Source organism: Eumetopias jubatus, unplaced genomic scaffold (genome assembly GCF_037043125.1).
Source record: "Eumetopias jubatus isolate StellerSeaLion01/CBP00866 unplaced genomic scaffold, mEumJub1_p1.0 scaffold_14, whole genome shotgun sequence".
In the NCBI taxonomy this organism is placed as follows: domain Eukaryota; kingdom Metazoa; phylum Chordata; class Mammalia; order Carnivora; family Otariidae; genus Eumetopias; species Eumetopias jubatus.
In genome coordinates, this window is record NW_028274820.1 from 67191044 (window position 1) to 67204042 (window position 12999).

General features: G+C 36.3%; 1 protein-coding gene across 1 annotated transcript in view; it reads left to right on the plus strand.

The window, feature by feature from the left end:
* The window catches only part of SEPTIN7 (septin 7), a 76994-nt gene that overhangs the window by 48698 nt on the left and 15297 nt on the right, over positions 1–12999 (plus strand). Inside the window, exons 5-9 of the mRNA XM_028093874.2 lie at positions 1971–2088; positions 5496–5588; positions 6718–6814; positions 8287–8338; positions 11694–11819. Of these exons, the coding sequence (XP_027949675.2) occupies positions 1971–2088; positions 5496–5588; positions 6718–6814; positions 8287–8338; positions 11694–11819 (486 nt within the window). The remainder of the gene's footprint in view (positions 1–1970; positions 2089–5495; positions 5589–6717; positions 6815–8286; positions 8339–11693; positions 11820–12999) is intronic.

The window sequence follows — 12999 nt, forward strand, 5'->3', positions numbered from 1 at the left end:
TGACCTCCCAGCTACTTACATATATGTATATACTCCACACACAATATGTTTATTTAACTGTAATACTCTAAAAGAACTCTTAACAAGGGCTTTCTCTTTATTTTATATTAATAAAATTCATAATGAAACTAGATCTTTATTCCAATTGTTTTTAAGGTTTGTAAGTTAAGGAATACCAATTTAAAATGATATTTCTATGAAAAATATTCCTATCATCTTCATTTATTTTTGTGGAATATTAATTTTTAGCCTATAATATATTCTAGATGTGAAGAATTTCTTTGGTTTTCATTTAGAGTTATTCAAGAACATAAGGAAAATCACAGCACCTTACTTTTTTGGTCAGCAAATATTTGGGTACCTCAGGTGTTGAACTGTAATAGGTGATGGAGATACAGATACGAGACAAAGCCTTGCTCTTAAGGGTCTTCTAGTGAGAAGATGGGGAAAACAGATACAAAATATATGACAGATTAAGTGTTGTGACCTCTTAGAAGATGCCTAGTGTTAGGTTGGAGAAATAATCCCAGAGGAAATGAGAATTATAAGCCTAGTCCTAAAGGACAAATAGGAATTAGGCAAGCCAAGTAGAAGGGGGATGGGAATGGAGTGTGTTTTAGGTAGAGGCAGTAGCCCATGACCAGTGGTCAAAGTATGGTGCTTTCAAGGAATCATGAGAAGTTCAAAAAGGCTGACACATTACAAGTAGGAGATGGCAAAAGATGGTAAGGGATGCTAAGAGATGAAGACAGCCAGAAAGGCTATGTCTTCACAGGCCTGGTAGGCCACACTAGCCAAGGAATCTGGCCTTTGGTAAGGTTTTCAGTCAGGGAAATGACTCATTCAGATTTGGATTTTAGAAAGACCTTTCTGATTGTAGTGTGTATGGTTTGGAGGGAAACTGGGTGCATTCTAATAATTGTACTAAAAAGATCTTAGTGGCCTGAACCGAAGTAATAGATTTATTTGTTCAACAGGTTTTGGGAAATCTTTGGAAGTGAGAATCAGGAGGGAGGAACCCTCAGTTTCAGCCTTGAGTAGTTGGGTGGATTGTAGTACCATTCTCAAAAATAGCACAGAAGAGGAGGGAAAATTTGGGGGTTCAGATGAGCTTTTGATTTTGAGGAGCTAAAATTGGATGTCTAAGTAGTATTTCTACTGGGTGAACACAAGTCTGCAACCTAAGAATGAGATTTGGACAGGATGTGAAGATTTGAGACTCCTAGAGGATGATAGAAGTCACTATGGTCAATGCTAAGACTACAAAATGCAGAGTAAAGAGAGAATGTAGTGTAGAGTACTCTGAGGAAGGTAACTCTTAAGGGACTGACTTAGAAAGATGATCCTAATAAGTACCCTAAGGTAACAGCTTATGAGAGAGTAATGTCAAGTGCTGCATAATGGGTAAATATAAAAAGTAATGGTAAATACCACAATATCTATGAGTTACTGTGCTAATTATATTAGGAGCATGGCAGTATATGGTGACCTTCTTGAAAGTATAACAACAAAGTGAAGACAGCATCCAGATTGTAATGGGTAAGAGGGATAGTGAAGAAGATTCTCTTTTGAGCCTTTTATCTGAGACATAAAGTTGACATCAAGAATGGAATGTGGGTTTCAAAAGAGGACTATCATTTTTTATTTAAAAACAAAACAGATTTCCCAAATTTTGAGTAGTAAGTACAGAGGCTATTCTAGGAAAGCCTATTAGGAGCTTTTCTGGTTTTTCTAATTCCTCTTTAGGGCCAAAACCCTATGACCAGGGTGTTCGGGGAGGAGTCAGCCTTCTTAGCCACTCCAATGCTTATTGAGGTCCTGTTCTACCTAACTGTTGCTGGCCCAATACATCTTCAGAGAGTAGTTCTGATAAGTAAGTAGTCCCAGTGTATTTAATTGAGCACTGGGGATGTGAATGATCTATTCCCCCAAATTGATCATTCAGTCATATTAAATATTGTGTATTTCAGACTTAAACCATTGGATATTGAGTTTATGAAGCGTTTGCATGAAAAAGTGAATATCATTCCACTTATTGCCAAAGCAGACACACTCACTCCAGAGGAGTGCCAACAGTTTAAAAAACAGGTGAGAAAAGGAACTTGAGTTCTTGGGTTTCTTATACCACTCATGCAATTTGCAGTTTTTTTATTTTCAGTTTAATGTGTTACAATGTATTTCTCTTGCTACTTTACTGTATGGTCATTTATACTTTATTAAAAATAACTCTTGAAAATCATCTGCCTTAGTTTTCTCCTCAGAGCTCTTATCTACTATCAATAGTGCCCTTATCCTTTGTCAGTTTAAATGATTTTTTTAGATGTTACTGTTAACAGCCGCCTCCATCAGTCCTCTCCACACCCTTTAGAATTATTGTTATTTTTAAAGATTTTATTTGTTTATTTGCTAGAGGGAGAGAGAGAGTGACAGTATAAGCAGGGGGAGTGGCAGGCAGAGGGAGAAGCAGGCTCCCTGCCGAGCAAGGAGCCCGATGTGGGACTCGATCCCAGGAGCCTGGGATCATGACCTAAGCTGAAAGCAGACGCTTGGCCGACTGAGCCACCCAGGCGTCCCTAGAATTATATATTTTTAAGTATTTTATTTATTTGAGAGAGAGAGGGTGCACACGTGGGTGGGGGTGGGGGGAGGGTCAGAGGGACAAGCAGACTCCCCGCTGAGCAGGGAGCGCGACAAGGGGCTTCATCCTAGGACACTGGGATCGTGACCTGAGCCAAAGGCAGATGCCCAACCAACTGAGCCACCCAGGTGTCCCTAGAATTATTTTTATAGACTGAATTCCCAGGAAGAGGATTACTTTTTGGAAGGGTATGATTATTTTATAGTTCTTTTTTTTCCCCCATGTTGTCATGGTGCTTTCCCACTAAAACAGATTTTTTAATAATATTTTTTCAATGCCTTGCCAACATTGTCATTTTATTTTTAAAACTTTTTTTGGAATTAAGTGGCACTTAATTATTTCTTTGACTTTTAATTTCCCAGGAAGGCCGAACACTTTTTAAAGCAGGGGGTTACTTTTTCCTCATTGTGTTTGGTTTGTTATATATAACATTTTTTGAAATGTAGTTTGAATTTCTGGAGCTATGCTTCTATACCAGTAGTCTATTTTTTATTTTATGCCAGTTATAGTTTTTAAACTGCAGCTACTTTGTTTAAGTAGACTCCACTCACAGCATGGAGCCCTGTGTGTAGGACTTGAACTCAGGATCCTGAGATCAAGACCTGAGCCGAGATCAAGAGTCCAATGCTTAACCAACTGAGCCACCCAGGCGCCCCACACTATAGCTACCTTGTATAATACTTAAAAATAGATCTTAGAGTTAGTTATCTCTTACTGTCTTTATAAGTCCCCTTTGTAACAAGATACTTTGTTTTTCCACCTTTTTCAATATGAATTTTAGAATACCTTGAAACCTACTACAAAAACAAAAATCTGGGGGCACCTGGGTGGCTCAGTTGGTTAAGCAGTTAACTCTTGATTGCGGCTCAGGTCATGATCCTGGGGTCCTGGGATCAAGCCCCACATCAGGCTCTGCACTTGGCAAGGAGTCTACTTGAGGATTCTCTCCCTCTCCCTCTGCCCCTTCCCCTGCTTGCTCATGCTGTCTCTCTCTCAAACAAATCTTAAAAAAAAAAAAAAAAAACCCCAAATCTGTTGAGATTTGCTTTGAGATTATGCTAAATCTGTATATTTTGGGAATGTTTTAGTTCATCATTTTTACTGCATTTGTATTTCTACTAGGAGTATATATATATTTATTTTACATTTATTCACTCCTATTTTTATTTTGTAATGTGCTTTTTCTAAGTTCAAATACTAATTGTTTCCCAAATCCAATTATTTCAGATAATGAGAAGGGAGAGGATTTTTTCCTAAGTACTGCTGTGCATAATCTTTAAGAACCAAACAAAAATATGTTTTCTTTTGTCTTTTTATAAAATACAACCAAAACCTATACCAACATAACTTCTCTTCTGTCTTGGTTTGTGTGTATCTTGATATGGAATTGTACTAAGAACTTAGGGATAAAAAAGATGAGTAAACAATAAAGTCTACTTCCAAATTTGTCACTTTGTAGTAGTTGTACAATTTTTTTTTTTTAATATTCTTTAAAAGTGGTTTTTAACTACAAGGTGCCTATCAAAATCATCTGGAGAACTTTTTTAGAATGAGCTATTGGGGGGTACCTGGGTGGTTCGGTTGGTTGAGTGCCCAACTCTTAATTTTGACTCAGGCCATGATCTCAGGGTCGTAGGATGGAGCCTACTTAGGATTTCCACACACAACCCCTCCCCACTTGCTCTCTCTAAAAAAAAAAAGAGAGAGAAAGAAAATGAGTTTTGGACTGTATCCTTACCAATTGGTTTTATAGATTAAGGTAGGGCTTTGGCATTTTTAATATACAACCTCTAAGAACCACTGCTCTTAGAGCAAGCCACTAGTGTTTCTTTTTTTTTTTTCCTAGTCATATATTTGACACTTGATCATTTATTCTCATGTTTTTCTCGATATAGATATGATCATTTATTCTTATGTTTTTCTCGATACAGATACATACCCCAATTGTAAAAGATGTGTGGTCCTGTTTTTCTCTGTGGCAGTTTTACCTCTACCTACTTCGTTTAGGGCCCCTTTATGCTGTTGGGGCCCCCTACAGTGATGGTTGGCTGAAATACCCAGATAGGCAAGGACTTAGTTCTGGGTATACTGGCCATTGGTTTATTGTGAGTTTGAATAGGGTGGGTAGTTGAACATTATTTGGGTGTCTATGTTCTGTTTAGAATTTGGAGTGATTTGGAATTAATTTGAAGTAGGTAATTTCTGATGTTACTAATAAGTAGCCTCCCCCCCCCCCCGCACTTTCCTTACTAACTCCTTAGCTTCTTAATTTCCAGGGTGTGTTTTTTCTCTGTGTACTTGCCTGATCTTATATCTGTTGCTCCTTGATTTGTGTGTACACAAATGTACATGCAAGGACATTTTCTGATCAGCATGCAGATTTTTCTCCTGGAGCCAGTGCTGTACTTAGTTTCGCTTACCTTTACCAAATTTTAGTAAAAGTTTAGGTGAGTTGAAGCTGTGTTGATTCAGCTGAATAAAACAGTTTGAGGGTTCTATCTAGAGAAAGAAGGTCAGTCAAATTGTAAATAAATGATGTAAAACCATTATAGTAGAAATCAACTAGAGAAAGCCCTTTCTGGAATCTTACATCATTTTTAGAACTCTTTTGGTATTATAACCATATAACTTTAATACTTCTGAAGTAATCAGATTTTGGGAATAGTATTTATATATCAACTTCATAGTTAAAAAAGATCAGCATAGTTCTTGGCTTTAGATTACAGTTTTGCATCACTGAAATATACTAAAGGAATTGGAACTGAGGAATCAGGAATTTAAGAAGAGTATAATACAAATAAAGCTAATCTACTAATTATGTGTGGTGTACTTTTGCTAACTTCCTCTTTCATTTTAGATAATGAAAGAAATCCAAGAACATAAAATTAAAATATATGAATTTCCAGAGACAGATGATGAAGAAGAAAATAAGCTTGTTAAAAAGATAAAGGTAGGTTTATTCCCATATATACACTAAAATGTTTTAGGGCCTTAAACCCACCTTAATATCCGCTGAAAAGATAAAAAGTATCAGTTGTTTTAAGTAGTTGGCTTACAAAATGAATAGGGAGATTATTCACTGTTGAATTCAACTTTGCAATTAACTTTGTTGAGTGGCTGTTATATGTAATAAGACATTGTGTAGAATAGAGAGATGAATAGCATAATCTCTGTTGTATAATCTCTGTCTTCGATTTTCAGTTAACTAGTTTTATATTATGTAATTTTCCTCCTTAAAAAACAGGTAATGAGAAGGGAGAGGATTTATTCCTAAGTACTGCTATGCATAGTCTTTGTTTAAGAGCCAGATGAAAATGTTTTCTTTTGTCTTTTTATAAAAAAAAACCCAAAACCTATACCAACATAATTTTCTGATTTTTAATTTATAGTTATTCCTAAGTACCCTGAACCTTAAAATGATGTATTAGTTAATGGCATTATCTAAGCAAATAATTGTCTTGGAATAATGAAATACATATACCTGACCAATGAAAAATTTCTGCAGTTTTATAAAATAGTCATATATTTTATATATTCTTAAATATTTCTGGAAGCTACAAGAATTTTGAAAGATTGTAGTGTGAGTTAGTCTGGATGAATACAGATCCAGTCCCCCAGAGCTGGAGTTCCACAGATTGAGTTAGCACATGTAATATTCCCTGCTTCCAGGGCTTTTTGGGGTTAGTTTGTGATCAGATAGGCAGGCTAGTCACAAACCTCATTTTTTCCCCTCTAATTGCCAATTTGTTTTTTACCCTTTTTAAATTTTTCAGTATGGGACTGTTTCATTTGGAGATTATTTTTTTTAACAGGTACTTTGATGAGTGAAGTATATATGCCTTAGTATTCTAAAATTTTCAGAGAAAATATAATTTTATTCACTGTTTACATTGATGAGAATACCATGTAATGACAGTTTTAATAATAAATAGTAATTGTGAATGGCCTATAAAAGTAAATACAGTAACTGTCAAAGTAATTTCTTTTTTTGGTAATGTGTTGAGTAATGTAAACTTCTTTATTCTTGAATTTGTGAGGACTACAGAGATATATTTGAACAAGAATACTTTGTTTTATAGGACCGTTTACCTCTCGCTGTGGTAGGTAGTAATACTATCATTGAAGTTAATGGCAAAAGGGTCAGAGGAAGGCAGTATCCTTGGGGTGTTGCTGAAGGTAAGGTTTTCTTCAGTGAATGGCTTCCTATAAGATCTCACAAATGTGATCAAAAATTAGTATTTCACATTGATATATTCTAGATTTTCAGATAGTTCTGAATTCAGTTTCATTTAGCCTCATATGCTCATAAGTACATTCCAGTTTTTCAGACCTTGTGTTCTGCCAAGTCAGGCAAGTAAGTCTGGTTAATTTTGTATACTTTCCAAGTTACTTGTCAGTATCCTCCATCCCATCATTAAACCTACTCCTGTTTTCTTCTTTGAAAACATACTTAGAGTGCAAGAATTCTTTAGCTGGGACCCAAAGGTTGCTGCCAAGGGATCTAATAAATCTTCTAAAGTTGAAAATAAATCTAAAGTTGAAAATAATTTCAGAGAAAAGGACTCTCACTTTTATCTGAGTCTCAGATGGGTCTGGGACCCTCAGGAATGATTGAGAACAACTTTCATTTTAAGCTGAATTAAAACATTCATAATATCCTTTCCTTGCGATAAAAGTCATCTTTTCTTGGCATCACATCTTTAGAGTAAAAAAAAAAAAAAAAATTTCACTGTTAAGAGATACTGTACTAATTTTTTAAGGAGTTTCAAATACCAGTAAAATCTTAGTTTATAGCACAAACCCCAGAAGTCTTCTTGGCAATAGACATGTATCCCCAAATTTGTGTTTATTGTATTGGGTTTGACCTAATACTTAATCTTCTGTGTTATGGTAACTTGGAATCAAGATTGAATCATGATTGTTTTATCTACTTGTTGTTATTAGTTTGAAAAATTCTGTAATTTTTGGAAGATTTTTCCAAGTTATTGTCCTTATCAGCAGTTTTCCCTATCAGTGAGAGACTGTACTCGTTCCCAGCTCTCTGTCATCCCCTGGTAACCTTCAGTTGCTGAGCTGAGGCTTTAGAACTTTTACATTCCTTGGAAATATGTGATGAAATTGCTTTGTTTCTCTAGTTTTAGTACCCCCTCCCCCAAACCAGAATGTTCTTATTAGTGATTCATTTTTTAAAAATAACCTTAAAGTTCTTGACTCGTGTTTTTATTTTGGGCACCTTAAGGAGGCTTTTCTGAAGTGATTCCCTCTCACCCCAACACTAAGCTTTTAAAATACATTTTATTAGGGAATAAATATAGTGTCTTACAAATGAATACACAGTCTCCCCTTTCAGAATTTCAAAATTGTTTGTTTCTGGAGAGCTCATTTATTAGGTTTATATATTTTATCATTGAGGATTATACTAAAATAAATAATACTATAGTACACTTGTTTGGCATGCCCTTAAAGTAAGTACTGTGTTAGTGTTTAAACTGTAATGAAAAGTTTTGATCTAATGAAAAGTAGTGAAAAGTCAATGAAATTTTGCATATTCTCTCATTGTTACCCCCCCCAAATATTCCATGAAATTTCCTTTGAAAAGACTTGGTTTAGTAGAAATAATGTATGTGTGTGTGTTTTTTTTTAAATAGTTGAAAATGGTGAACATTGTGATTTTACAATTCTAAGAAATATGTTGATAAGGTAAGTTTGAGCAATGATGAAAATAAGTGTTTTTCTTTCTCAGAATAAAGTTAGAATTAGATTTATTTAGTTTTTGACTTCTATAAATATAGCTAATTTAAATTGATATTTTCATTCTAGCACTAAGTAAGCACTGCTTGGAGACAACTTGGATTATTTTGCGAAGGTTTTAAACTTGTTAGCAAAAATGCAAAATAAGCTGTGTTGCTAGACATGTATGGGAAAATGAGTCTCTTTATTGTTAATAGTAAACGAGATAAGGAAAGGAAGAGGCTTTTGCTCTTTCATGTGAAAAACTTGGGAAAACTGTGGAAGGGAAGGCTAGGTTTTGAGTCAAAAGCTAGACTTTGAATGTTAAAAGGTACACAGCCTGGCAGCTGGTGAGTGGGGCATTTTTGGTACTGGAACACAGTGAACAAAACTGATCTTCCTCGTAGGTGGGAAAACATTACTCCTAAATTGTACCTTGTGCAGCTGATGAAAGAGACGGAAAGCCTGTGAGAGTAGGATGTTGAGCTAATCCTGATTAGAGGACTGGGACTTGAATTAAAAAAGAAACAGCAAAGAGGAAGCCAGAGACATTACTGGGCAAGAAACAGAAAGGGCATCAAAATGAACTTCAGTGTTTCCATGTTGAGATAAATTCCTTCCTCTTGCCACCTCATAACCCTTTCCCCACTTCTCTCCTCCCTCATCTTGCTTTCTTCTCCAGGCCGTTACCACATACTTCCTTCAACCTCCAGTTTCCCAATACACAGGAGTATCTTTATCTACGTAGAAGTATTAACATGCATATTGATGATAATTGGAAGTTATGGAACAATAAGGTTATTCTTACGAGTGAGGGGGGAAATTTAAGTGAGTCAGACTGCTACCTCAAGAAGTACACTAAATATCAGAGTAAATTTTGAAATCAAAGAGATTGCCATGTTATTAGTCTTTCTTAAAGAAGCTTACAACCAGGTGTTTTTGGTAGGAAGGAGATGATAGGGTTGATTCAGCAGTTGGGGTTGCCAGGCCTCACACCGTGAGAGAACAGATGCATATGAGAGGGGTGTCATTTGTCTCAGCTTTGAGAATATAGCATTTCAGTTTCTCTTATGAACTGTTCCCTTTCTCTTCCATTCTTAAGATGTGACGTCAAAAGAACCAATAATTGCTTACAACAGTATATATGTAGGGAATGTTTTATAAATATTGTCAGTGCATTCTCTCTGATTTTATTCTTTTCCTCAATTTTTTTTTTAAAGATTTTATTTATTCATTTGAGACACACAGAATACAGAGAGAGAGAGCATGAGCAGGGGGAGAGACAGAGGGAGAGGGAGAGGGAGAAGCAGGCTCCCACTGAGCCAGGAGCCCGATGTGGGGCTCCATCCCAGGACCCTGGGATCATGACCTGAGCTGAAGGCAGATGCTTAACCATCTGAGCTACTCAGGTGCCCCTCTTTTCCTCAATTTTAAATCCCCTATGCAGCTTGCCCAGTGCTTGACACAGTGGTATTCTATAACTTCGTCTTGTGTACTTTTTAAATATGCAATCAATAACTGCCTGCACAGCTAAAATACTATAGAAGGGAAGGCTAGTTACTGAGCTAAAAGCTAGACTTTGAACATTTGAAGGTGCATAGCCTGGCAGCTCACTAGTATAAAAGGATAACAGAACAAACGGACCATTCCTGATTAAGGGCCTATTTTTTTTTTTTAAGATTTTTTTAAAATTTATTTGACAGAGAGGGCACAAGTAGGCAGAGTGGCAGGCAGAGGGAGAGGGAGAAGCAGGCTCCCCACTGAGCAGAGAGCCCGATGTGGGGCTCCATCCCAGGACCCTGGGATCATGACTTGAGCTGAAGGTAGATGCTTAACCGACTGAGCCACCCAGGTGCCGCTTAAGGGCCTATTATGTGCTATCTGTATCAAGAGTACGAGAAGTGATGGCAAAAGTGTTTCTTATAAAGGGGAGCTTACAGTAAAATTGAAGAGATTGTATGGTGTTATCCATAACATATACTGGTACCAAAAAATGAATGACAACCAAGGAGAAAATTGTAATGGGTCAGAGTGACTTGATTTCAAGGCTGGAAAGAGAGCTTTCAAAGCAGTGGGACTCTTAAGTTTCAAGAGTCAGTGACAAATTAGCATGAGCTATTCAATCTCAGCCAGTGGATATGCTAGGAATAAGGAGCTGCCTGACTTGACTGAAGTGGAAAGGGATGATGATGGCCATGGAGAAGATAAATTCATCAAGGAATAGAGCATAAAGGAACATGAGACTTGGGGAAAACCCAGAGTTAAAGTACTCCTTAGGAGGAGTAAACTATCAGAGAACTGCATGAAAATGTCCGTTAGTAGGAGATAAGTTAGAGTAATTGAAAATCACATTGTGTTCACAAAGGGAAAGTAATAGTAAATGTTTTCTGGATATCAGGAAGAGTAAAAACACAGTACACCTCGGGGCGCCTGGGTGGCTTGGTCTGGTAAGTGTCCGACTCGATCTCAGATCAGGTCTTGATCTTAGGGTCATGAATTCAAGCCCCGTGTTGGGCTCCACATTGGGCGTGGAGCCTACTTTATAAACAAAAAACAAAACAGTACACCTTCTTGTTTGTTTCCTGGAAAGGAGGTGGAGGATCGCAGAGGCAGGCATGGATGATGTGAGAAAAGGGAGAATCAGACAATACAGAGTATTGCCCCTCCAGGTGTGTCCTTTCCCTGATTTGGTAAAGGATATCATTGAGCCGCTCAGTGTCTTTAGCTTCTAGAGTCATCAAGGAGTGAGGAAATTGTCTCATGTATTGTATGGTTTATTTCATATATGTATTGATTTTATATATGATAGAAATACTATGAGCAAAATTCATTTAACCAAAATACCACATTCACTGAACAGTTTGAAGAAACAGAAGTTTATTCTAAATTATTTTCCTCAGTTTGAATCCAACTTGATATGTGATCTAAAGTGTTCATATGTATTACTTTAGTAAAAACTCAAATAATAATAAAGACAACCAGTTTCTTTTTGGTTTTATGAGTTTCAGCAAGAGCTAATCTTTCTCTAATAAAAGAAAATATATACTATGTACTATGAATACTCTTCTGAGGAAATGCCATCCTTTAGTAACTGCTTTGAGAAGATTTATAACTCTTAAACTCTCATTTGGAACTTAAATATCCACTGGTTTCAAGTTTAGTATGTTTTATCTTGCTCTGCCTTGAGCATAAATGAAGACAGAGGAATGCTCTTCCTTAAGAATAGTCTTTTGCTTTAGAAATTTTTGTTTTGGTAAAATTTTAAATTTACATCAAAGCTTTCTTCATAGAAGCAAATTGTTGATACGATATTTATTCATGACAGAACACACATGCAGGACTTGAAAGATGTCACTAATAATGTACACTATGAGAACTACCGAAGCAGAAAACTGGCAGCTGTGACTTATAATGGAGTTGATAATAACAAGAATAAAGGGCAGCTTACCAAGTAAGTATACCTTGTTTCCTCCAGAAAAGGTATCATTTATGTAGTAAATAATCATATTGTTTCATTTTCATCAAATTCTTCTTGGCTACTCAATAGAAAATTGGGATATATTCTTTATGCACAATAGCAGAAATTTATTATTGTTAAGCTTTGTTTTAGCAGTTTTATATTTTACTGTTTGTCACAGGAAGTGTTTATTACCTTGTTCCTTAAGTGAAAGAGCCATGCATTCTCTTCTGGTCATTTTCCATCGTGTTTGTAGTCCATACACCACTCACTTAATAGATCCCCAATTAGAAATCAAATGGCTCCTTTTGCAAATACATTTTTAAAAGTTTTTATTTTAATTCCAGTTAGTTAGCCTACAGTGTTATATTCATGTCAGGTGTACAATATAGTGATTCAGCAATTCCATACATCACCCGGTGCTTATCACAACAAGTGCCCTCCTTAATCCCCATCACCAATTTCACCCGTCCCCCGACTCACCTCCCCTCTGGTGACCATCAGTTTGTTCTCTGTAGTTAAAGAGTTTGTTTCTTGGTTTGTCTCCCTCAATCTCTCTCTTTCTCCTTTTCCCTTTGCTCATTTGTTTCTTAAATTCCACATATGAGTGACATCAGGTGGTATTTGTCTTTCTCTGACTAACTTATTTTGCTTAGCATTATACTCTCTAGCTCCATCTCTATTATTGCAAATGGCCAAATTTCATTCTTTTTTATGGCTGAATAATATACTCCCGTATCTTTTGTATCCGTTCATCTGTGGATGGACACTTGGGCTGCTTCCATATCTTGGCTGTTGTAAATAATGCTGCTATAAATGTAAGAGTGCATGAAACTGAATACATTCTTTTAAAGGAAGAGGACAGTTATGACCAAGATCTCTTAACCCACTTTACTTTTAAGATAAACATTCTGTACTCTCTTTAAGGAGACTAAATACAGAGCTTCTACCTTTTATTATGTCTGTTTTGAATAAACCATTTTAGTAGCAGAGTTTTCACTAACATTGTATAGAAACAAGGGAAAGGACCAAACAAAAGGAATATTTAGGTGAGCGTAGTCTTGGTTACCTTCTCCAGCCCTATTCTGTATTTCCAGGGAGTAAATTAGCTTGAGTTTGGATTTCTTCTCTTGGTTGGTAAAGTAGTGTGAGTGACTGACAAGTGTGTAGCTTG